A 26,830-nucleotide genomic window follows, 5' to 3' on the forward strand; every position below is an offset into this window, starting at 1 on the left:
ATAAGCAACGTTTCCACGTTGTGGTTTACAAAGCTGCTCAATTGTGAATAAGATACCAGTTTCAAATGAAACTCTTGGATTGTTCCTAGTTTATTCCTAGTTGGTTCCTGCAGTAGTTTGCTCCTAGTTTATTCATAGATTGTTCCTAGTTTGTGCTTAGATTGTTCCTAGATTGTTCCTAGTTTGTTCCTAGTTTGTTCCTAGTTTGTTCCTAGATTGTTCCTAGATTTTTCCTAGTTTGTTCCTAGTTTGTTCCTAGTTGGTTCCTGCAGTAGTTTGCTCCTAGTTTATTCATAGATTGTTCCTAGTTTGCACCTAGATTGTTCCTAGTTTGTTCCTAGTTTGTTCCTAGTTTGTTCCTAGTTTGTTACCAGATTGTTCCTAGTTTGTTCCCAGATTGTTCCTACAGTAGTATCTTATCTTATCTTATATCTTATCTAGTTTCAGTGTGAAACTTTGTCCAGAGAGTGTATTCTTTTTCAGGACTTTCTACTATTACCCTGCCCATACCTGTACCTCCCCTCCCCATGCTGCTATGATACCTGAATTTCCCCCAAGGAGATCAATAAAGGAATATCTTATCTTATCTCACCTTATATCATATAATCTCATTTTATCTTATCTTATCTTATGTTATCTCATCTTATCTCATCTTATCTTATCTCACCTCATCTCATCTCACCACATCTCATCCCATCTCATCTTATCTTATCTTATCTCACCTTATCTCATCTCATCTTATCTTATCGCACCTTATCTTATCTTATCTCACCTTATCTCATCTTATCTTATCTTATCGCACCTTATCTTATCGCACCTTATCTTATCGTATCTTATCTTATCTCACCTCAACTCATCTCACCACATCTCATCCCATCTCATCTTATCTTATCTTATCTCACCTTATCTCATCTCATCTTATCGTATCTTATCTTATCTTATCTCATCTTATCTTATCTTATCTTTGTCCAGAGAGTGTATTATTTTTCAGCAGCCCTTCACACCTCTACGACAGCACTACATGTTGTATTAAGACTAGTCCCACCTCGACCTGTCTGTTTTCTGTCTTCATCCCTAATTGGTTAGTGCTACCAGTTACTGGGCTCAGCTGGCCCCAGGTCTGTGGTCGAGTTGAAACCATAACAATCCCCTTCTCATCATCTGTTTCCTGTTGGCAGGAGGATGTGAGGGTCACAGGTCAGGGTAATATTTATGTTTATGGCATGGCTCCAAACAGATCACATTCAAAAACAAGAACCGGAGGCATCCAGGATTGGTCTAGGACACACACACACACACACACACACTCACACACACACACACACACACACACACACACACACACACACACACACACACACACACACACACACACACACACACACACACACACACACACACACACCCACACACACACACACACACACGCACGCACACACACACACGCACGCACGCACGCACGCACACACACACGCACACACACACACACACACACACACACACACACACACACAACCAACCTTGGAAGAAAGACACTGATATACTGATACTTTCCCTCCTCCTCACTCACACACACACACACACACACACACACACACACACACACACACACACACACACACACACACACACACACACACACACACACACACACACACACACACACACACACACACACACACACACACACACACACGCGCTGTACACACACACACACACACATGCACACAGACATATAAATTGATGGTGCGTCCTGGAGCGGTGGTCTCTCCCAGATCTCCACAGGAGGTCATGATGCGAATATCAGTCTGTCTGCACTCTCACTGCACGTGCAGAATATACTGTGCTGAAACTACATGCTAGAACACACACACACACAGATCCTGACGCACACACAGTGCACGACACACACACACACACGTGCAAGAACATGCACACAGGGAGGCGGAGATTGGCATGCTCCTGAATACAGACCCCTACCTGCCTCTTGAAGGGACATCTCCACCAAATGCATACCTTTTTTTTATTGTCTTTTTTCCCCCTTCTTTTTCCGTTTTTCTCCCATCCCAATGTTAGTCGTTATGCCAATTCCCAATCCCCTTCCTGGTCGTTGCACACTCTACCCCCTGCCATCGGTCTGGGAGGGCGGAGACTATCACATGCTTCCTCCGACACATGTGTAGCCAGCCCACCGCTTCTTTTCACCTGGCAGCGCGGACTCTCACTGGGAGAGTGTAACGTGTGGTAGGTCACACTACCTCTCTTAGATCCTTCCCTTGCTGTGCAGGCGCCCGACCGAACTGTAGGAGTCGCTGTTTACAACGACCAGGACCCACCCACGGCAGCTTCCCACCCGCTAACACTGCCAATTGTGTTAGTATGGACGGTCGGCCAAGCCGGAGGCACCACAGCCGGATTCGATCCCACTGGCTCTGTGGTGGTAGACAGACGCTTAGTCCGCTGCGCTACCCGGCCGCACCACCAAATGCATTCCTGTAGAGAAACGTTACACTTGTTTTTGTGACATGTTGTCGCCCACAAACCTGAAAGCTACACAGCGTTAACCAGCAATCTCATTGGGCTTGAACTACGACCTCTGCCAGTGGGTCTTGGACTTCCTGACAGGAAGACCCCAGGTGGTGAGAGCAGGCAACTGCACCTCCTCATCCATCACTCTCAACACAGGTGCCCCCCAGGGCTGTGTTCTGAGCCCCCTCCTCTACTCTGTGTGGCACAGCGAAACAGCAACACAATCATCAAGTTTGCTGACGACACAGTTGTGGTGGGCCTGATCTCTGCAAACGACGAGAGGGCCTACCTGGGAGAGGTAGAGAACTTGGTGCTGTGGTGCCGGGAGAACAGCCTCTCCCTGAACGTCAGCAAAACGAAAGAGATGATTGTGGACTTTAGGAGGTCGGGGGCCAGGGACTACAGCCCCCTCAGCATCGACGCGCCACATATCCAAGGACTTGACATGGACTACACACATTGACAGTGTAGTGAATAAGGCACGGCAGCGCCTCTACTTCCTTAGGCGCCTAAGGAAGTTCAAAGTGAGTCAGAAGATACTTAAGAACTGCACAATAGAGAGCATCCTGACTGGTAACATCACCTCCTGGTTTGGGAATAGCACCGCACACGACCGCAGCAGACTACAGAGAGTGGCCCGTTCAGCCGAACGCACAACTGGAGGTGGGCTTCCCACTCTCCAGGACATTTATAACAAGTGTTGCAGGGCCAAGGCTAAGAGAATAACCAAAGTCTCTAGTCACCCAAACAACTGTCTCTTTGAACTGCTACCGGAGTCTCATGGCCAGTACAGAGAGACTCAGAAGGATCTTCTATCCCCAGGCCATCAGGATGCTCAATGACTCTATGTAACAACCCATCATCTACACTCATTGCACACACATCCACATGCACACACTCACTTTTAAACACTCACCTTATTAACACTCACTTTAGACACTTTAACACTACATTATATTAAAGAGATTTGCACTACATTCATACCTCATTTGCATTTGCGCCTTACCTTAAAGGTTTGTACCTCATTGTGTCTCATTCACCAACAGACTTAGGACAAAAGATCTGACAAATTTTGGTCTTAGCGCCACTTAAGAAATTTTTGGGATGATTTTGGGATTCACCAAGTTTCAAGTTTCTTCAAGTTCAAGTTTCTTTATTAGTTGTCATACAGAAGTACAGAATACTTTTATACAAAATGCTTCTTTCTATTACGCTCCAGAGACTGTGCTAGACAAAAGGATAAGTATAGAATAAAATAAGTATAGCAAGTATAAAATAGAAGTCACGTACGTAGACACAAGTGTTCAATATGTACATATGTTCAATGCAGAGTAGAATATTACCATACAATATACTATACAATATACTAATTACAATATACTATATAGTACAAAGCAGAAATGGGATGAGGTACAATTTAGGTACAATTTACAGTAAGGTGTACTGAGGTATGGGTTGTAGTGCAAATTCTTTGCCAATAAATATAAAGTGTGTTTAGGTGTTCTAAAGTGTGTAGAGTGGGTGCTGCAGTGAGTTGTTTGTTTAAAGTGAGTGTGTGCGTGTGGATGTGTGTGCTGTGCAGGGTCGGAGCTAGGGGGTGGCTACCTGGGCTCAAGCCCCGGATGTATTCTGAAAAGCCCAGAATCTATTTAAAAAAAAAAAAAAAATTTTTTTTTTTTTTTTACAATTAATCATTGTTACATGAAAATATGTTTGCACCAGATTTAGCAGAAGCTAATTTCCATCTGTGGTCTATCCAGCTGCTAACTGTATTTGAGTGAGTTAAGTCTTGGTGTTATGGTAGACTCAGACCTAAGCTTTAAATCACAATCAACAAGTTGACAAAAACTTAATTCTTCCACCTTAGAAACATAGCTAAAGTACGGCCATTTATAAATCAAAAAGACGCTGAAAACCAGATCCATGCCTTTATCTCAAGCCAACTCGACTACTGTAATGCACTCCTTACCGGCCTCCCGAAAAAATACGATGATAACTATTTTATTGCAATGCACTATTGCATTATTTTATTCTATTTTACTAACTATTTTATTGCACTGCACTATTTTACTTTGTATCAGTGAATCATAGACGCCTGGCCATAAGAGCATTCGGAGCATCTCTGCTCTCCTACTATTGAACTTGGGGGAGCAAAGGTATGATCTTGCTCCACCACTTTTTGATTATATGAAAAATATGATATATCCCCCCCCAATATATAAATCTAACCATAACTACTGTAACTGAGGGGTACAATTCCCTGACTGTATTGAATAAGTATGGTATCATTAAACCACTACTGTCTTATGTACATTACTACTGGCCATACAGTACACAGGTATATGAGATGAACACGTCCACAATAACACGGTTTCACACAAGTACTCGTTTAGAAGAATATTTATTAGCAGCAATAATATTATATTACATTACTTTACTTAGAGTCGCGCTTGTAAGGCGAAGAATGTGCATGAATAGGTCAAGAGCGTAAGTCCATTAGAATATTACGCAGGAGATAATGAATACCACCTGTATCGTAGGAATTATATCTATGGTACACTAGTAGGGCAGCGGGAGATACTAGTAGGGTCCCTCCGGTTGTAGGCCAGCAGGGGAGAGGATTTGTCGGTAACGAAAGTCTGGGTCAACGAAGAATAAGGAGACTCCAGGTACAGGAGACAGTGCAATAATCTCTTGATCCGCAGACGAACAACAGCTATTCTCCGGTATGCAGCTCCGCATGGAAGAAAGCTAGCCAGCCTCAGGCGTCCTAGAGGCGGGCTCGACGTTGCTCCTCACAGGGTAAATCCCACACAATTGTGGGTGTAGACGATTCTCCGCTCCATCAGCTACAGGACCAAAGCAAATATAATCCAGCCGAAAAGGGCTCTGTAGTCGTCGGTGTAGGTTATCCAGTGTACATATCCACACGGTCCTCGTCTAGGGCTCCTCGGATGACGGCACCAGGTTAAGCCGCCCAGCCTGGATAAGCACACTAGCTGGTACGAGGAAGCGTTGGTAATGCTGGTCACTGTAGAACGGTAGCCGCACGATACACTATACATAAATAGACTATTACTGAAATAATAGAATAGGTCGAACTCGACGATACAGCGTCAAACTCTGACACTTCAGCTATCAATTCGCACGCGGTCTCAAGGCTCTAATTTGGGGCAAAACGGGCCCACTTCACAGCACGTTGTATCGTGGTGTGAGGCTTCAACTTATTGGGTAACACACTTCTGTATTCACCTGCGCCGTATTTATACGTTAGGTGAACAATCTAGTACCAGCCTCATTTCTGTCTCGTATTCTTGCGCAGAGCCGGTCATGTCCAGGCATGTCTTTGGCGGTGACTTTGAACTAGACCTTGGGGGTATGGCCGTGGCGCCTAGTGGATCGCTATCCAATAGGAAAACGAAATATTATGGTCTGTACTAGGTAAAGGGATATTCCGTGTATATGTACAAAGAATATACAAGGGACATCAGACGATATACAAATATTATACAATATATCTCAAGTAATAAATATATATATTCGGTTTAATCTGATCCTTCGTAACAGCCGCCTCCTAATTAGTCCGCACCTAATTAGATAAGCAGAGACAGATTAACCGCACTGTCCACTACTCAATGTCCGTTGTGAGGGTAGGGCAATTCACAAAGTCGGGGGGTCATGGTCGTCATCGAGAGAGTCGGGGAGCCTTGGCAACTCTATCAGCCTCGCCACGGGCCTTGTGTATGTCCGCCCTTGGGCGAGCACTTCTGCCGCTCTGACCTTTCCGTCGGCACCAGTGATCACTTTGCTTACGCGGCCGGCCGGCCACATAGCTCGGGGTAGTGACTGGTCGATAATCATGACGACTGTACCTTCTGTCAAATTGTCTCTTTCTTTTACCCACTTCTGGCGGGTCTGTAGAGACGGTAGATAGTGGAGGAGGAAACTGTTCCAAAACTTGTCAGCCAATACTTGACTGTACCTCCACATTCTTCGGCCGTTCGCTTCTTCAGGCCTGTACACTGTCTGTGGGAGCGCGGGGTCCAGTCGCCCCATCAAGAGAGTGTTGGGGGTGACTGGGTCGACATCTGCTACATCACTTGAGACGTAACCGAGGGGCTTTGAGTTCAATACTCCCTCGATCTCCGTGAGGACTGTCGTGAGGACTTCTTCCGCCACGGTCTGGGCCCCAAGCACGGCGTACAGGGCTGTCTTTATTGAACGTACTTCTCGTTCCCAAGTTCCACCGAAGTGAGGTGCATTCGGGGGATTAAACTGGAAATCAATCTGAGAGGGAGCGAGGTGGGCGGCGTGGCTCAGGGGTAGAGCGGGTTGTCCAATGATCGAAGGGTTGGTGGTTCGAATCCCGCTCAAGCCCATGTCCATCCCACTGCCGTTGTGTCCTTGGGCAAGACACTTAACCTACTTGCCTCGTATGAATGTGTATGCATGTGAATGAATGTCGGTGGTGTTCCGTGAGTCTGCCTCAGGGCAGCTCTGGCTGCAATTGTAGCTTACCACCACCGGGATGACTGTGTATGAACGAATAATGGACTCTGTACGTGCTCTGGGGTCCTCGTGAACATGAAGAGCGCTATATAAATCCAATCCATTATTATTATTATTATTATTAAGTTCTGGGCCCATAGCTTGAAAGCTCTCTCTCAGCTCTCTTTCTCCGCCTTTGAAGTTTGTCCCGTGATCAGACAATAATATAGACGGTTTTCCTTTCCGCGATGTGAATCTCCGGAAGGCCATAAGGAATGAGTCCGTACTCATGGTTGGAAGGAGTTCTATGTGTATCGCTCGGGTGGTCATGCATTTGAATACAATACCCCACCGCTTCTCCGTCCCTCTTCCTCTCTTTACATACAGCGGGCCGAAACAGTCCATACCGGTGGAGTGAAAGGGCTTGTCGCCGAGTCGGAGGCGACAGGGGGGTAGGTCAGCCATCCTGGGTATACTGGGCTGTGCTCGCCATTTGCGACAGTCTAGACAAGTCCGCTGGAAGCGTCGTACTGCTTCTCTTCCTTGCAGTATCCAATAGCGACGTCTGATCTCCGCGAAGACTCTCTCTGCCCCGGCGTGGTGCACGTCCTCGTCGTATTTCTTTATGATGAGCTCTGTGACCTTGTGTCGGCTGTTTAAGACTATCGGGTACTTGACGTCATCCGGTAAGTCTGGGGCTCTCCTCAGACGACCACCCACTCTGATGAGATTATGGGCGTCGCTCTCAGGGGCTAAGTGGAGCAGTCTGCTGTCTGACGGGACTGGCTTTGATCCCTGCAGACAGTCTAGCTCGTCGGGGAACGAGTCTCTTTGGGCTCGCTGTAGCAGAAGGAGTTCTGCTTCTTCGTAGTTAGCTGCAGTAATGTCAGTAGTGGACGGAACCTCTGGGTGGTGCCACAGGAATGTCTTTAACTGCGCACTCTCAAGGGTGGGGCAGTCGTCTATGTTGGGATCTGTGGGGACGAGTGTGTGTGTCAACCCACAGAACATAGATTTCTTCTTCTCTGCCTCCTCTTCACTCGCCTCCCGTGGGGTGGGTGTAGGCCACTCTTCTTCCGGGAGCTTGAGGAACTCGGGACCGTCACTATAGAGATTGTGACGGGTGAGGTCATCCAGGGACATTCCCCGTGTGATGACGTCAGCTGGGTTCTGTTTTGTGTCCACATACCTCCAGCATGCTGCTTCTGTTAACTCTTGGATCTCTGTGATTCTGACTCCCACGAAGACCTTGTATCTACACGAATCGGACTGGATCCATGTGAGTACGGTCATGGAGTCTGACCACAGGATTGTTCTTTGCACCGGGATGGTGAGTTCACGTTGGATTAACGTGGCGAGTTGCGCTCCTGCTAGGGCTGCGCAGAGCTCTAGACGCGGGATAGATTGTTGCTTGCGGGGGGCTATTCTTGAGCGAGCCAGGATGAAGGCAGTATGTATTTCTCCTCCCTCCTCTCGGGCCCGCAAGTAGGCCACCGAACCGTAGGCTACTTCGGAGGCGTCGCTGAAGACGTGCAGGTCTATCTGACACGTCTCCGGCCTCACTGTGGGTGGGAAGTAGCTGCGGCGTATGTTGACACCTGGGAGCGAGCTGAGTTCTGTCTCCCACTCTCTCCATGTGGAGGCAAGGTGTTCGGGTATGGGGTCGTCCCAGCCCTGGTCCTTGTCCCATAGCGCTCGCACAATCATCTTTGCCCTGGTGGTGTAAGGTAAAATACATCCCAACGGGTCATATTGTCTGGCGAGTGTTCTGTATACACTCCGTCTTGTGGTCGGTAGTGAAGTCGACCTTCCCTGCTCCTTGGTCAGGGGTGTGTGTTTATAATGGAGCGAGTCTGTTTTGAAGCGCCAGACTAGTCCTAATGTCATTTCTTGGGCTTCTCCTGGGATGGTCGCCATCCAGGTCTCGCTGCTTGCTGCCTTGTCCTCTGGGGAGAGGCTGCGCAATACTTGAGGGTCGCTGCTGGTCCACTGCCGGAGATCAAAGCCGCCTTTGATCAGGGAGGCGCGGAGCTTGAGTAGGAGGGCCTCGGCTTCTTCTGGCGTCGAGACGCTTTGCAGACAGTTGTCCACGTAGAGACTATTTCCTACACTTTGTCGGACCTCTTCATCAGCTGCTGGGTCTTCTGCGACGTGTTTTTGCAGTGCGAACGTAGCACAGCATGGGCTGCATGTGGTTCCGAAAGGGAGGACTTCCCATTGATAGATGGATGGTTGCTCATCCCCGATCCTCTCTCTCCATAAGAACCGCAGCAGGGGCTTGTCCTCTTCCACTAGTCGCACCTGCAGTAACATCCCTTTGGTGTCGCTGCTGATGGCCACCTTGTTCTGGTGGAAACGTAGCAACATGCCCAGTAGAGAGGGGCCGAGTGTTGGGCCGGGCAAGAGCTCTTTATTCAGATTTTGTGATCCGATCTGGTAGCTGCAGTTAAACACAATCCGATCCTTGCCGTTGTGGTGGACTTTGTGGTGCGGCACGTACCATGATTCGGTCGTCTGATCGGCCTCTTTAATGTCAATTCTCTTTATGTGTCCCGCTGTGATTAGCTTGTTAATCTCAGCGCGGTACACAGTAGCTTGAGCGGGGTCTCTGGCTAGGCGCCGCTCTGTGTTCGATAGATACCGCTCTGTCGCTTCTTTTGGGGCGTGGAAGGTAGGCATATCCTCCTTGGAACGAATGTGTTTCTTTTCGTTCTTAAAGGGCATTGTCTCTAGTGTCCATAGCCTCTCGACGTGCTGTAGGAGGGTGGTGTCTTCTTCTGTCACTCTGGAGTGGAGGCAGCTAGTGGCTGCTGTTCGGTTGGGAGACCTGGAGAGGGGGCCTTGTAGTGTCCATCCTAGGCGGGTCTCGACTGCTGCTGGACAGCCTCTGGGCCCAGTGTGGACCCGGTCCATCGGGACGATGAGGTGTGCATGGTCGGATCCTATCAGCAGGGTCGGGGTGGCACCGTCTATGAGCGGTATAGGTAGTTGACGCAGGTGCACGTATTTATCCATCAGCTTGGCGATGGGGTAGGTGTACTGCGACAGGCCTATGTCTTGGCTGGTGAAAGCGTTAGTGATCCTATACCGTCTCTCTGGCTGCCCGCTTGCTGCGATAGTGAAGGAGACGTTCTCGCCCTTGATCGTCTTCAGGTCTCTTCTTATTGTCCGAATCGTCATCGTTTCTTCGCTCCCCCGCAGCCCCAGCTGGGCCGCAGCGGACGCGAGGAGAAGGGTCTTCTCTGACCCGTCGTCAAGGACGGCGTAGGTGTCCATGACATTGTTCTCGTAACTCAATGTTACGCGGACCACCTTCAAGAGCACCCGGGCGCCCCCGCTGCTGGCGGGGTCAATGTACATAACACTTGCCTTTGTGCTGCTTGAGGGTGCAGGCTTTCTTCTGTTACTGTCATGTAAAACGTCCAAGTGGGCTCCGTCACACCGACTACACCTCTTCTTTAAGCGGCACTCGGCTGCCATGTGACTGCGCGCACATCGGTAACAGCGGCGGTTGGACTTTATCCATTGACTCACCTCGTCGGCGGTCATCTTCTTGAACGTGTCACAGTGTGACAGCCAGTGTTCCTTTTCGCAGTACGGGCATACAATCTTCCACTTCTCTTTCATCGAGGGGGTACTGTGGTTCTTGTTGCTCGGTACTGATTCGGCTTGGTGCATGACGGTCACTAGCCTGCGGCCATCGTTTGCTCTCCTAGGTCCCTCTCTGGAGCTTGGCGCGCTCCGCACGAACGTATCCAATCGTAGGCTGTTGACTTCTCTTGCCAGGAAGTCGGCTAGGTCTAGGAGGGATGGCTCGGGACCGTTAGGATCACGGTGGTCTCTTTGCCGCCTGAAGCGCTCTTGTCGGGCGGGCGGAAGCTTCTCTAATATCCTCTCAACATTAGAGTTTGCGTACAGTTCGTGCATACCCTTTTCCCTTTGTGCCCCCAGCATCCCTACCAGGGATTGTACCTTGATAGAGAGGTCATCTAATGAGCGATTGTCTGTGGCTGGGGGTAGACGGTCAATATTCCTTATCTCTTGTATTACGTAGTCCCATTGCGTCCATAACGTTGGTCGAGGGCTGCTAGAGCCGCGGTGTATGGGGTAGTAGAGGTGGAATATGCCAGCGCTATATTGTGCGCTCTGGGCACCTTCAGGTGCTTGAGTAGGATAGCATACTTGTACGGTTCATCTGGTACATCGGACATCATTGTCTCTAAGCACATTCGTAGCTCTGTGTACTGTGCTCTGTTCTCGTGTGTGAAGTCCGGGAACGTCGGTGTGCCAAGGTACGATGCCATGGATGGCTGGCACATCGGTGAGCGTTGGAGGAGAGGCCTCCTAGGCGAGTCTCCTCTTACGTGTCGTGGTGGGCTGGTACCTGTCGGGTACCAAGGCCCGTGTACCCAGGTGCTGTTCCTCGGGGCTGGTCGTGCGTCAAGCTCACCCGTGAATTGAGTCGGGGGTCTGTAGCGCCGAGCCGCGGGGGTAGAGTCTGGGCTGTACTGGACCTCCTGGTCCTGTGGAGTACGATGCTGCTGTTGGGCTTGACCTTCCTCCTCTCCCTCTTCTTCTTCCTCTGCCAGGTCGTCTAGATCCTGTAATCGTCTATTTAGTCTCTCCGCGGCATAGGCCGGTTCTTCCCTGTTGCTGGGTCTCGCATGGACCGGTCGGGGAAGGGGTTCGGAGAGGGGTATAGGCTCTCTCTGTTGGCCGGGCTCAGGGTTGCTTGATCGGGTAGGGGAGGGTGCCCTAGACCCTTGTCTTGACGAGGCCCTGGAGCTCCGTGCGGAGGGAGGGGGGGTTACCCTGGCAATCAGTTGCTCCATTATCTGCGCTTGTAATCGGTCGCGCTCGGCTTCGCGCTTGATGTGAGCGAGGTCGCGCTCTGCTTCACGTTGGGCTTGGGCTGCGTCGCGCTGTGCATTGGCGGCTCCGCGCTGTGCATCGGCGGCGGCACGCTGGGCTTCGGCGCGGTCTCTTTCCATATTCTCTTCCGTCTGGAGGCGTCTAGTCTCTAGGCGTATGCGGTCTTCATCACTCCGTTGCTGCGCCTGGAAGCGCTCTCGCTCGATCCCAGAGTGTTCGCGTTCACTAAGGGCTTGCACTTGGAGTTTCGCGTGGAAGCGTTCTTGTTCCATGGAAGAATGTTCGCGCTCGCTAAGCGTCTGTGCTTGGAGTCGATCGCGTTTGGTTGAGGCTGCCAGGGTGGCGATAAAGGCCTGCGCCAGCATCTTGTCCACCTCGCTGGGGGAACACACTGGTGGAGGTGATCGGCTTCTGGTAGTACTGGTTGGAGATCCGCTCTCCTGTCGCGTACCGAGGAGGTCAATCTCCTGGGTGCGCGTCTCTTCTGGTGGTGGGTCGGGTTCCGTCCCTGGAGGGCTTTCTTTATCCTGGAGCTCTCCGGGGACTACCTCGTTTACGTTGGCGGGGGGTAAAGTCATGTCAGGTCCCTCCTGGTCCCCCCCGTGAGCTTGGTCAGTTACGTTAGAACCCACTAGGGTCTCTACTGGCGGGGTCGCCTGGTCGGTAGGGTTTGGCATACTTTTACTATCCGCTTTTTCCGCATTTAACGTCTGTAGAAAGCTAGGTAGTAGACTGGCAGCGTAGTCCTCTAGGTAATGAGGTGGCTGCCGTCTGCGCTGCGGGCGATCTATTTTAGGAGAACCGTTTGTGGAGTGTTCATCATTGGCCATGTCAATATTAATATTATATTAATATTACGCTAGTTACCCTCCGGCTCGAAGGACCAATTGTAACTGAGGGGTACAATTCCCTGACTGTATTGAATAAGTATGGTATCATTAAACCACTACTGTCTTATGTACATTACTACTGGCCATACAGTACACAGGTATATGAGATGAACACGTCCACAATAACACGGTTTCACACAAGTACTCGTTTAGAAGAATATTTATTAGCAGCAATAATATTATATTACATTACTTTACTTAGAGTCGCGCTTGTAAGGCGAAGAATGTGCATGAATAGGTCAAGAGCGTAAGTCCATTAGAATATTACGCAGGAGATAATGAATACCACCTGTATCGTAGGAATTATATCTATGGTACACTAGTAGGGCAGCGGGAGATACTAGTAGGGTCCCTCCGGTTGTAGGCCAGCAGGGGAGAGGATTTGTCGGTAACGAAAGTCTGGGTCAACGAAGAATAAGGAGACTCCAGGTACAGGAGACAGTGCAATAATCTCTTGATCCGCAGACGAACAACAGCTATTCTCCGGTATGCAGCTCCGCATGGAAGAAAGCTAGCCAGCCTCAGGCGTCCTAGAGGCGGGCTCGACGTTGCTCCTCACAGGGTAAATCCCACACAATTGTGGGTGTAGACGATTCTCCGCTCCATCAGCTACAGGACCAAAGCAAATATAATCCAGCCGAAAAGGGCTCTGTAGTCGTCGGTGTAGGTTATCCAGTGTACATATCCACACGGTCCTCGTCTAGGGCTCCTCGGATGACGGCACCAGGTTAAGCCGCCCAGCCTGGATAAGCACACTAGCTGGTACGAGGAAGCGTTGGTAATGCTGGTCACTGTAGAACGGTAGCCGCACGATACACTATACATAAATAGACTATTACTGAAATAATAGAATAGGTCGAACTCGACGATACAGCGTCAAACTCTGACACTTCAGCTATCAATTCGCACGCGGTCTCAAGGCTCTAATTTGGGGCAAAACGGGCCCACTTCACAGCACGTTGTATCGTGGTGTGAGGCTTCAACTTATTGGGTAACACACTTCTGTATTCACCTGCGCCGTATTTATACGTTAGGTGAACAATCTAGTACCAGCCTCATTTCTGTCTCATATTCTTGCGCAGAGCCGGTCATGTCCAGGCATGTCTTTGGCGGTGACTTTGAACTAGACCTTGGGGGTATGGCCGTGGCGCCTAGTGGATCGCTATCCAATAGGAGAACGAAATATTATGGTCTGTACTAGGTAAAGGGATATTCCGTGTATATGTACAAAGAATATACAAGGGACATCAGACGATATACAAATATTATACAATATATCTCAAGTAATAAATATATATATTCGGTTTAATCTGATCCTTCGTAACAACTACGTTATGGTTAACTGAGTTTTATAGTGAAAAGAGCAGCTTTATTGGTCAAGATTGAAGGCTCTATATTGCAGGAAATTGCACGTACAGGTTCATTAAATTCAAAAAAAAAAAATCGTGGAGGGGGTCGTCCCGGACCCCCTCCATAACCACCACTTGCATGCAAAAAAAAAAAAAAAAAAAACAACAACAACAACAACAACAAAAAATAAAAAAAAGGGGGGCCCATCTGGGCTAAGCCCCGGATCTCCTACAATCCTAAATCCGCCCCTGGTGCTGTGAGTGCTTTTGATGGTTGTTGCATAGTGTTATTGTTCGTTGAGCAACCTGATGGACCAACGGTCCCTTCTCCTGGATTCGGTCCTAACTAAGAGCAGGATTTAGGATCCCTGAATAGCAGTGGTAAGTTGACAGACTGGGGTGCGCCGTGTTCTTAACCTCTTAACAAGCGGGCAGAAAAGTGCCAATTTTTTTTACTTGAACTTGAGGATATTGCATACTTTTTTTGCAAACCAAAACAACATTATAGTAGTTAGTAATCCAGAGGTAGTATTTCCCCAGAAGGGGGTATGGCTTACAAATCCAGACGGAGCCATAGCCTGAAGCCTTGTGTAGTACATATCCAAATTTCATAAAGATCCATTCAGAAATGAGTGATTAGGAGTGATTTTGGTAAACTGTGTACAAAGAAAAACTCAGTTTTCTCATAGACTTCAATTCATTCGGCTGTTTTGCTCTTCCTGTTTTCGTGTTCTTTCATGTTTTTAGTTTTTTTTATTTAGATCCCCATGTGGGGTATCATTGGAAAGCCACACTCATTGGCTACAACAATCCACAATCATTTTCGGGATCGGATCTAGATTTCTCATGGCAGTTTACTACATTTAATGCAGGTCGATGTCAACCAACATGCCAAGCACCCTTTTGTGGGACACCGGTGTGCAACCACTCTGTGGAGTCTGGTCCGCTCACGCCCGACTCTGTGGAGATGTCATGCTAAGACAGGGCCGCCTGGGAGAAATGCGAGGCCCTGTGCGAGATTTAACGCGAGATCGCGACATCAGCTAAATAGGCTAGCCAGGTACTGTGACACCAGGCCACGTGACACACAGCTTTGGCCAACGGCCCAACGCTACCCAAGCTACACAAACGACCATTCACACACAGCACATGTCGTATCTCCAAATGTTGTGAAGTAGCATATGTTTTGCCTGGAAAAAAACATCGTTATTAACAAAACATTCGGGAGGGGAAGGAAGTAAGAGTGGGGTAATGTCATGACATTTTCATTAATCTTAGTTACCTGCACGAGGGCGCAGGGCGAAAGGCCGCAACACAGGTCTCCACGTTGACGAAAGGCCTCAGCGCGCCTCCCTCCACCTTCGCTCCCCACCCCTCCCTCCTGGTATAGTACGGGGGGCCACGGCTCCGGCCGAGGAGACTGGGTGTGGGGAGGACGTGGTGGGCCGACAGCCAGCCAGCCAGCCCACACATGGCGTCTGGCTAATAGTTAGCTCAATCAGGCACGTGGCTCTATGTAGCTGCATACAGCCAGGTGCTCTCACCACCAGCACCAGGCACACACCGTTAGCGTTAGCTACTAGTAGTATTAGCTAGTCGACCAGTTTGGCTCCAGAGAGAGAAAGACAGATCCACGGCGGGTATATAATCATATGTTGACTCACGGTCACTCACCATAACGCAGTATCAACGTGGAAGGAGACTTTCTTGGCCCCACGGTGTAATTTCTTCTTCTTCTTCTTCGAGTACTTTCCGGCAGACTGGACACCTTTCGGCGTATTGCTTCTTTTGAAAAGACATCCACTCGCCTCGCCTCGCTCCTCTGGATAGGTTAGCTAACGTTAGTTAGCCGTTAGCTAAGCTAGCTACTAGCCGGCGACAGCATCATGGCTATCCCGACTGAACCACACGGGATAGCACTCAATATTATAACGTAGCTAAAGCTAACTAGCTGTCCCTGTCTTTAGCCGGGATGGCTAGCCTGACTGAACTGTCTAACATGCAACAACTTTCATCTTCAGTCCATCTGCCGAACGATGTCCTCTTCACCTTGGCTCGGATAAACTCCAATGCTGCACGCGCGCCGCGCGGAATAGTCAGACGCTTTAGAATAGTGTAACCCCTCCCCTCATTGAAACCAATGCCTGCTGCAGAGCACCAGAGCTCCAATAGTGACCCAGGTGCAGACCCAGGAACAAGTCATTCTACAAACGTGTCTAATGTGAAATATATAAGCATATAAGCAAAACTAGATTTTAGGTCTGTGATGAAAAAGGGCCTCGCGGGAAGGGGGGCCTCGCAAAAAAATTAAAAAAAAATAAAAAAAAAATAATAAAAAATAATAAAAAAAATTAATAATTTTTTTTTTTTTTTTCTTTTTTTTTTCGAGGCCCCCCTTCCCGCGAGGCCCTGTGCGACCGCACTGCTCGCACACCCCCTGAGGCGGCCCTGTGCTAAGATGTGTACTGTACGTACTGTAGGGCAGCGCAGTATCTGTGATCTCCTAATAAAACAAGTCATTAGAATGTTAATATAAGCCTACTGCGTTCATTCATTATGCACATAGACTATACAGTACGCACGCGTGTGTGTGCGCATGCTGTGGCAGGTGCACGGCCAGGAGTGTGCAACAACAACAAGAAGATGGTATAAAATATGGAATATGAATACAGTATATTCCACTATAGGTATATAGTGTGCTGTGTGATGATAATGCATTTGAATCGAATCTCATTTTTATCCGTCGCAATTTACGCTTCGCGACTCGCAAAGCAGGGAGTAGCTTCTACTGGGTCTGCTAACTTGCACCGTACTACTGCTCTATAGGGAGTGGCTTCTACTGGGACAGCTCGATGGCTGGATAAGATAAGATAGCGAGGGTTAATTCAGTTGACTGCACCACTGAGTAAAACCCAAGAAGCTGTATAACAGAAAACGGCTCACTGTGTCTGTTTTTCCTCACATTCACACACACACACACACACACACACACACACACACACACACACACACACACACACACACACACACACACACACACACACACACACACACACACACACACACACACACACACACACACACACACACACACACACACACACGTACACGTACACACATACAGACTTGTCAGTAATAAAAGGTAATAAATTAGCCTCGCTTCATTTCGTTGTACTCTGTTCTTGTACTTGTCTAACTTAGTCTAAAGCATGGTGGATAATAATAATAACTTTATTTGTATAGCACTTTTCATACAGAGGTTGCAGTTCAAAGTGCTTCACAACAATAAAAAATACAGGCATAAGCGAGCATAAAAAGATAGACGGGTAGAATCACAGTGTTTCACATTAGGATCTAGCATCCCAATAGGCTCTCCGCTTACAGTTTTCAGTAACACAAATAGTAAAAATAGTTTAAAATGATTCAGTTTAAAAATGGTCAAAAAATTATAAAATAGAACGGACATAAAAAATACAGGCATGAGCGAGCATAGCAAGATATGGCAAATCACAGTGTTTCACATTAGGATCTAGCATCCTAATAGGCTCTCTATTCAGTAATACTCCTGTAGTTCATGAACAAATAATCACAGTGTTTCACATTTGGATCTAGCAAATAATAAGAATAAAATGATTCAGTTTAAAAATAGTCATAAATAATCCTGTATGCATCGTTGTTTAGTGTGTATGTGTGTTTATTGTGTTGTGTGTGTGTGTGTGTGTGGTTGTACTTCAGCTACTACTACTCTACAACTACCACTCCAGGACACAGTTAACCTAGATCTACTCCAGGACACAGTTTACCTAGATCTACAACTACAACGCTACTCTACAACTACCACTCCAGGACACAGTTAACCTAGATCTACTACTACTACAGCTACTACTACTCTACAACTACTACTCCAGGACACAGTTAACCTAGATCTACCAGGACACAGTTAACCTAGATCTACAACTACAACGCTACAACTACTACTACTCTACTCTACCAGGACACAGTTAACCTAGATCTACAACTACAACGCTACTACAACTCGGTGTGTGTGTGTCTGTGTGTGACTGTGTGTGTGTGTGTGTGTGTGTGTGTGTGTGTATGTCGGTGTGTGTGTCTGTGTGTGTGTGTGTGTGTGTGTATGTGTGTATGTCGGTGTGTGTGTGTGTTTGTGTGTGATTGTGTGTGTGTGTGTGTGTGACTGTGTGTGTGTGACTGTGTGTGTGTGCGTCACAACCCGCAGTGTTTCACATTTGGATCTAGCAATAAATAAGAATAGTTTAAAATGATTCAGTTTAAAAATAGTCATCAGTAAGAAGTAAAAAGTGCAATAACCGACACATGAATTTGATAGGCAGTGTAAAAGAGTAGGCAGGGTAAGAATAAATACAAGTTGTGTCAGGATATCCCTGATGTTTCCTCTTGCCACTAGGTGGTAGCAGATATCTATCAGTGAAATGCCTGAGCAAAGAGATAGGTTTTAAGTTGTCTTTTAAAGATGTCTAGCGAGTTGGCTTCCCTGATGTTTTGGGGTAGTTTGTTCCATAGTTTTGGGGCATAGTTGATAAAGGCTGCATTACCGATCCTCTTTTGACTGCTTCTGGGAGCCTCTAGTAGTCCAGCAGCTGATGATCGCAGTGTTCTTGCTGGTGTGTAATTTATTAGAGTGTTGGCGATGTAGCTAGGTCCCTGTCCATTTAGAGCTTTGTATGTAAGGAGAAGGACCTTAAAGTCAATTCTAAATGTTACAGGAAGCCAGTGTAAAGCGGCTAGGACTGGACTAATGTGCTCTCTCCTTTTGGTTCTAGTTAGCAGTCGGGCTGCAGAGTTTTGGATTAGCTGAAGCCTCTCTGTGGTTTTCTTAGGGAGACCTGTGAAAAGTGCATTACAGTAGTCTAACCGGCTAGATATGAATGCATGAATTAGCTTCTCAGCATCGTTCTGATTAATAAATGGTCGTACTTTTGCTATATTTCTGAGATGGAAGAACGATGTTTTCGTCACTTTGCTAATATGAGAATTGAAGTTCAGTTCTGAATCTATGATAACCCCAAGACTAGTGACCTCAGATTTGATCCAAGGGGTTAGTCCCCCCAGGTTCTTTATTAATGTTTCTTTTTTAGTTTTGGAGCCGATAATTAGAATTTCAGTTTTGTTCTCGTTTAGTTTCAGGAAGTTCTTACTCATCCATTTATTTATTGACAGTAAGCAGTCTGTAATGGAGCTAATCGCTGTATCATTTGGTTCAGCAGATATGTACAGTTGTGTATCATCCGCATAGCTATGGAAATCTACATTATGTTCTCTGATGATATCACCCAGCGGTAACATGTAAAGGGAGAAGAGTAAAGGACCTAAGCAGCTCCCTTGTGCAACTCCATAGTTGTTGTCGTATATATCAGACATGTGATCTCCTAGTTTAACATAGAATTTCCTCCCTCTGATGTATGTTTTAAACCAGCCCAGCACATGGTCTGAGAAACCGACATGGTTTTCAAGACGATCGATTAGAATATCGTGATCGATTGTATCAAATGCTGCACTGAGATCCAACAGGATAAGGATGGAGATCTTATTCTCGTCAGAGTTTAGTCTGAGGTCACTGATTATTTTGGTGAGGGCAGTTTCAGTGCTGTGATATTTTCTGAATCCTGACTGAAATTCTTCTAAGATGTTGTTTTCTTCAAGAAAGGAATTTATTTGAACTGAAACTATCTTTTCAAGTACTTTACTAATGAATGGTAGGTTGGATATTGGACGATAATTTGCCATTTCATTACTATCCAAGTTAGGTTTTTTTAGTAATGGCTTTACAACTGCTGTTTTAAAGGCATCCGGGAAAATGGCCCCATTAATTCTGGATTGTATAAACTGGTTAAAAATAATAGTAGGCTCTAATACTACATGAATCATGTTATTTAATATATTAGCAAGACATTACCCCCGGGTTAAACTGCTATTTGACAACGCTAACTAAAGTGGGATTATTTCCAACATCCAGCTGGGAGAGAGGCTGCTGGCGTGTAGAAGCCTGGTGGAGGCCTGATGGCTCAGTGATGGAGGTCTATAATGGTTTATGACCTAAAGTGTAGGTGGCCAAACACTGCTGTGAATAATCCCCCTGGCCCACAGACAGCCGGCAGTTGGATACAGACACAATCGTCTGAACTCTGAAGTAAGGAAAACTTCACCGCCCCTGCTTTCTACTTTATGGTTTTTGGTGAAGTAGCTTACGATAATAACAGCAATCGATACAATAATAACAACTATCAATACGATAATAACAACTATCAATAGAATAATAACAACTATCAATATGATAATAACAACTATCAATACAATAATAACAATAATCAATACAATAATAGCAACTATCAATACGTATAGATAATATGCATTAAGAGTGCTGTGAGGGGCGGTCAGGTGGCGTAACGGAGATTGCGTTCGTCACCAACCCCGGAGACGCTCACAGCTCCGGCGTTGTCACCAGCTTGGCTGGCCGTTCACACTAATACAATTGGCAGTATTAGAGGGTGGGAGAAGCTGGCGGGGTGGGTCCGGGTCGTTGTAAACAGCGACTCCTACAGTTCGGTCGGGGCGCCTGCTAAGCGCGGATAGGATCTAAGGGCGGTAGTGTGATCCTTCCATACGTTACACGCTCTCAGTGAGAGTCCGCACTGCCAGGTGAAAAGAAGCGGTTGATTGGCTAGACGTGTGTCGAAGGAAGCACGTGATAGCCTCCACTCTCCCAGACCGACTGTGGGGGGTAAGTGCGCAGCGACCAGGAAGGGGATTGGGAATTGGCATAACGACTAACATTGGGATGGGAGAAAAATCAGAGGAAAAAGGAGGGGGAAAAAGATATTAAAAAAAAAAAAAAAAGGTGCTGTGATGAGTAGATAATATGCATTATCAACTATCAATACAATAATAACAACTATCTATGCGATATTAACAGCAATCGATACGATAATAAGAACAACCAATATGATAATAACAACTATCAATACGATAATAACAACTATAAATATGATAATAACAACTATCAATACAATAATAACAATAATCAAAGTGATAATAACAACAATCAATATGATAATAACAACTATAAATATGATAATAACAACTATCAATACAATAATAACAATAATCAAATTGATAATAACAACAATCGATATGATAATAACAACAATCAATATGATAATAACAACAATCAATTTGATAATAACAACTATCAATACAATAATAACAATAATCAATGTGATAATAACAACAATCGTTATGATAATAACAACAATCAATATGATAATAACAACAATCAATACGATAATAACAACAATGAACAATCAATACAATAATAGCAACAATCAATATGATAATAACAATCAATCCCTTTCATACATGTTTCAAGAACCTTTGAGAAATTATCTGTAATATCACTTCAAATCAATTGTAAAGCACATTTGCCTGCATGTGTGCACATACACACACACACACACACACACACACACACACACACACACACACACACACACACACACACACACACACACACACACACACACACACACACACACACACACACACACACACACACACACACACACACACACACACATGTAGAATCTCTCACACACTCTTACTCACATACACATGCACACAAACACGTACATAGACACACACACACACACACACACACACTCTTGCTCACACGTACCTGTACATACAGACACACACACACACACACACACACACACACACACACACACACACACACACACACACACACACACACACACACACACACACACACACACACACACACACACACACACACACACACACACACACACACACATAGATACAATATGTAATTCATCATACAACAAGCATATCCCTTTGAACTACCCCATGTTGTGCTCTGTAAAGCCTAGTCAGACGGTGCAGATTGCCCACATGTGCAAGAGGGTTTTCCCTGTTAGTCAGTCTCTGTTTCTGATAAGCAGGCCGTTAGAGGACAAACTGAACCATGATGTCGTAGGTGTTGAGAGTCAGGGACCCCAGGACTGGGACAAACACAGCTGGTAACAGATTGTGCCACTGTGGTTCATCAGGCATCATACTAGTAACACAATTACTGCTTCATGAAAACATGTGACTTTTCACAGTGTGGTCATATAGTATGTACTTTTTTTATTTTGATCTCTTAACCCTTTCACTGCCACACGACAGAAGGTTAACCCTTTACTATCACACAACCGACGGTCGCCAAACAAACAGTGAAGTGCAATATCAAACAGGGCTCTTTTACAGATTCTACCTTTCAACAAAGTGGGTTTGCCCTAGCATGTCTTTTCTAACTCAGACAGCAGAGAGGCCTACAGACATGGAGCACTAGGAGGATTAGAGAGTGGCAGAGTAGGGGACCAAAGTGTAGTCCACACAGGGGACGTTCTGAATGTGGCAGAGCAGGGGACGTTCTGAATGTAGCAGAGCAGGGGAGGTTCTGAATGTAGCAGAGCAGGGGAGGTTCTGAATGTGGCAGAGCAGGGGACCAAAGCGTAGTCCTCCACACATGGCACGTTCTGAATGTGGCAGAGCAGGGGACCAAAGCGTAGTCCTCCACACATGGCACGTTCTGAATGTGGCAGAGCAGGGGACCAAAGCGTAGTCCACACAGGGGACGTTCTGAATGTGGCAGAGCAGGGGACCAAAGCGTAGTCCACACAGGTTCTGAACTGGTTTGAGAGCTGTCCAGCCTGTGAGTAGCTCCACATGGTCTTGTTCATGTTCCCTTGTTGAAGTGCCCTATATTTCACTCCTCCGTTGCTGTGTAAACACAATGTCTTCTGTGTGTCAACTCTGGAATTCGTTTACACTGTTTATTCAGAGTTAATTATATTGTTTGCACGGATTATTTGTCCTCATATTTTTATATTCAGATCTCATTTTATTGCCCATATTTATGTCTTTCTGCTATTACCCTGGAACGAGCTTCCCACCACAGTCAGGACAGCTGAAACCCGGCCAATTTTCCGCTGTCGCCAAAAAAGAAAAAGAAAAATACTAATCTTTGTACCGCCTTTCACTAGTATGCACTCTGCTACTACGGAATCTACCTTGCCTATATTATTACCTACTATGGTAATATGCACTCAAGTTCGACACTGTTTGACGAACCATGTTACTTACCCTTGGCTGCCAGAGTTGTACCCTTCCTGCTGACTTGTTTTACAGAATTTGTAAGTCGCTTTGGATAAAAGTGTCAGCTAAATGACTAGATATAAATGTAAATGTACCCTGCCCATACCTATACCCCCTATATAGAGTGAACACAACACTCTAACTTACCATCTTTAGATAATAAAGTACTCAACCTCTACTGTCTTTAACTATGAATCAACTCAACACTCAACATAACTTACCATCTTTAAATCAAATCAAATCAAATCAAATTTATTTGTAAGGCCCGACAACTCACGTTAATGTCCCCATGGGCCGGACACATCTTCTTTAAACAAGTCAAGAAGAAACATCACAATAAGTCAAGAAACAAAACAAGAACACCATAAGGTCCAACACATTTTAAATAAATGCAAAATAAATGAATGCAATGCAAACACTCCCAGACATACCCCATGCGAAGGTAAGGAAAAACTCACTAAAACCTAGCAATAGGAAAAAATGCACCATAGGCAATGTGGAGGAGAGAAACCTTAGAAGGGCCATTCAAGGGGGGATCTACCTTCTTAGATGTCGGTGATAGTAGTGTTGCAGACGGACAGTTGGTAAGCATGCACTCATGTGTGTAGTGAAACACAGATGAGTGCATGCAATAGCAACTGAACATTTAGAAAGATTTAAGATAGAGCTGATAGCGATAGCAACTGAACATTTAGAAAGATTTAAGATAGAGCTGATAGCGATAGCAACTGAACATTTAGAAAGATTTAAGATAGAGCTGATAGCGATAGCAACTGAACATTTAGAAAGATTTAAGATAGAGCTGATAGCGATAGCAACTGAACATTTTGAAAGTTTAAAGATAGAGCTGATAGCGGATCTATTTGAGACACAGGGGCGGTGCAAAGAGGGTCGCATCCTCCCCGTCTTAATCACGGGACGTTAGATAATAAAGTTTGAAAATGTAACATAGTGTAGTTCCTCTGAAAACCGACTTGGTGTTCTTCGTCTGAGGCACTCGCTTGTAAAGACGGGTAGAAAGAATCAAAGTTACAACTGCTTGTGGTTTTCTCCCAGCCAGGTCTGTAGACAAACTGTACAACTTTGCCGAGTGCGCCGGTCTGCACCTGATCCTGGGGCTCAACGCACTGCACAGGAACCCTGACCGCTCCTGGAACTGCTCCTCCACACTCAGCCTCCTGAAGTACAGCGCCGGCAAGAAGTACAACATCTCCTGGGAGCTGGGCAACGGTCAGTACAGGACGGTGCCGCTGCACCACACATGGCATGGGCAACGGTCAGTACAGGACGGTGCCGCTGCACCACACATGGCATGGGCAACGGTCAGTACAGGACGGTGCCGCTGCACCACACATGGCATGGGCAACGGTCAGTACAGGACGGTGCCGCTACACCACACATGGCATTGGTTGATGGGGAATGGTCATACTTCTGTAGTGTGGTAGTGAAAGGGTTAACCTTCTGTAGTGTGGTAGTGAAAGGTTAACCTTCTGTAGTGTGATAGTGAAAGGGTTAACCTTCTGTAGTGTGGTAGTGAAAGGTTAACCTTCTGTAGTGTGGTAGTGAAAGGTTAACCTTCTGTAGTGTGGTAGTGAAAGGGTTAACCTTCTGTAGTGTGGTAGTGAAAGGGTTAACCTTCTGTAGTGTGGTAGTGAAAGGGTTAACCTTCTGTAGTGTGGTAGTGAAAGGGTTAACCTTCTGTAGTGTGGCAGGGTTTAAAGTTGGGTAACCTACAACAGCCCACAGTTAAATTAATGACACATTTTATTAAATGTTTTGTTATTGTAATGTGAAAACCTTATCTCCCGAAATCTGGAATGCGACCCATTGGTGCAACATGTGGAACTGTCACAAGGGCTGTGCAAACAGTGCGGTTAGTGGCCATTTCACAGATAAATCATTTGCAGATTTGTAAAAGAACAAATAGATAAAAACATATCTAAAGTCACTTCCCTGTGCTTCGAATCCATGGTCAAAATCACATTGCAAGAGAATCGGTCCCAATTGTTCTGGCATTCGTACAAGAACTGTGTAGCTTTTCGTTTTTTTCATTGATGTTTCTGTAGCATGATTTTTTTCAAGGTTGGGGTCACAAGCCCCAAACCCAACATTCCATCTCTTCCCAGTTTGATTCCCGCTCCTCCCAGGCAGCGTGTTGAAGTGTCTTTGAGCTTAACCCCTAACTTCTCCCGATGAGCAGGTCGGCACCTTTGCATGGTTGCCTCCTCCGTCAGTGTGTGAATGGGTCATTTTCTTTTTGAGGATCAACATTCTAAAGCGCTTTGGATAAAAACATAATTTATTTATGTATTTATTTAAACCGTGTATTTAAAGCTGCAGTGTAATAGCTGCAGTGTAATGAAAGCACATTACAGCAGCACAAGGTCAGATCAGTTTTTGCATAATGAATAGTGTGGGAACGGCCATTCTATCAATGGTCTGTGGGTTAGTCTCTGCCACTGCCCCCTAGAGGCTGATGGAGGCAAGAGATTCTAAAATTTTGAATGCAAAAGTACTGTATGTATAGATGGTGAAAAAACAGGTCCTACCCGGTGCTTACCAGACTTGTGGTGTAGGGTCCTGTTAGGCCCAGGTAGGGTCTCAGAAAAAGCTGTGGACTATAAGGAGTGAGTGTGTGAGTGTGTGTGTGCGTGTGCATGTGTGTGTGTGTGTGTGTGTGTGTGTGTGTGTGTGTGTGTGTGTGTGTGTGTGTGTGTGTGTGTGTGTGTGTGTGTGTGTGTGTGTGTGTGTGTGTGTGTGTGTGTGTGTGTGTGTGTGTGTGTGTGTGTGTGTGTGTGTGTGTGTGTGTCCGTGCGTGCGTGCGTGTGTGTGTGTGTCCGTGCGTGCGTGCGTGTGTGTGTGTGTGTGTGTGTGTGTGTGTGGTGACTTTGAGACTAAGGCTAATTTTAAGTGCCACACATGATCACTCTAATAATCCTAACTCTGAATCACATGTAAAAGAGAATCAGCCAGATGATCTGAAATCGGCACCATTGCAATAATAACACGGTGGGTAAACAGAGTAAAGTGCAATAGTAATATACAATGTACAGGTGATTAAACTGGGTATAAGATATATAAATTAGTACTACTAAGTATAGTGCTAATCAGATGTATGTATAGAGTTGTAATATTAATATGTACAGTGATACTGGTATAAAGACACTACGGTAGTAAGTCATACTGGCCAGCAGTGTAACTAGTAAGAGTAGGTAAGGGATATGTACAGATATAGATATAGTATCTTCAGATATGTAAAAAGGATTATATGCAGATATGTAGAGACAGATGTGGATAGATATATACAGTATACAGTAAGAATAAATATATATATATATACGGTATATACAGCATTATTGTACAGTGCATGTTATCATATAGAGTTATATGGGTTATATGCAAGTGTATAAGTAGGTATATAGAAGAATTGTATATGCAGGTATATTCTGACAGATATGGATATATGCTGTAAATATAAATATATAAATGAATACTACTGAGTAA

General features: G+C 46.0%; 1 protein-coding gene across 1 annotated transcript in view; it reads left to right on the top strand.

Annotated features, from left to right (window-relative positions):
- Nucleotides 1-26,830, top strand: part of hpse2 (heparanase 2) — a gene marked incomplete at both ends in the record, with an annotated part of 232,999 nt that overhangs the window by 1,075 nt on the left and 205,094 nt on the right. Inside the window, one exon of the mRNA XM_084321875.1 lies at nucleotides 24,383-24,556. Coding sequence (XP_084178001.1) covers nucleotides 24,383-24,556 — 174 coding nt within the window. The remainder of the gene's footprint in view (nucleotides 1-24,382; nucleotides 24,557-26,830) is intronic.

The sequence above is a fragment of the Notolepis coatsorum genome (assembly GCF_963971535.1).
Source record: "Notolepis coatsorum genome assembly, chromosome: 9".
Classification (NCBI taxonomy): Eukaryota; Metazoa; Chordata; class Actinopteri; order Aulopiformes; family Paralepididae; genus Notolepis; species Notolepis coatsorum.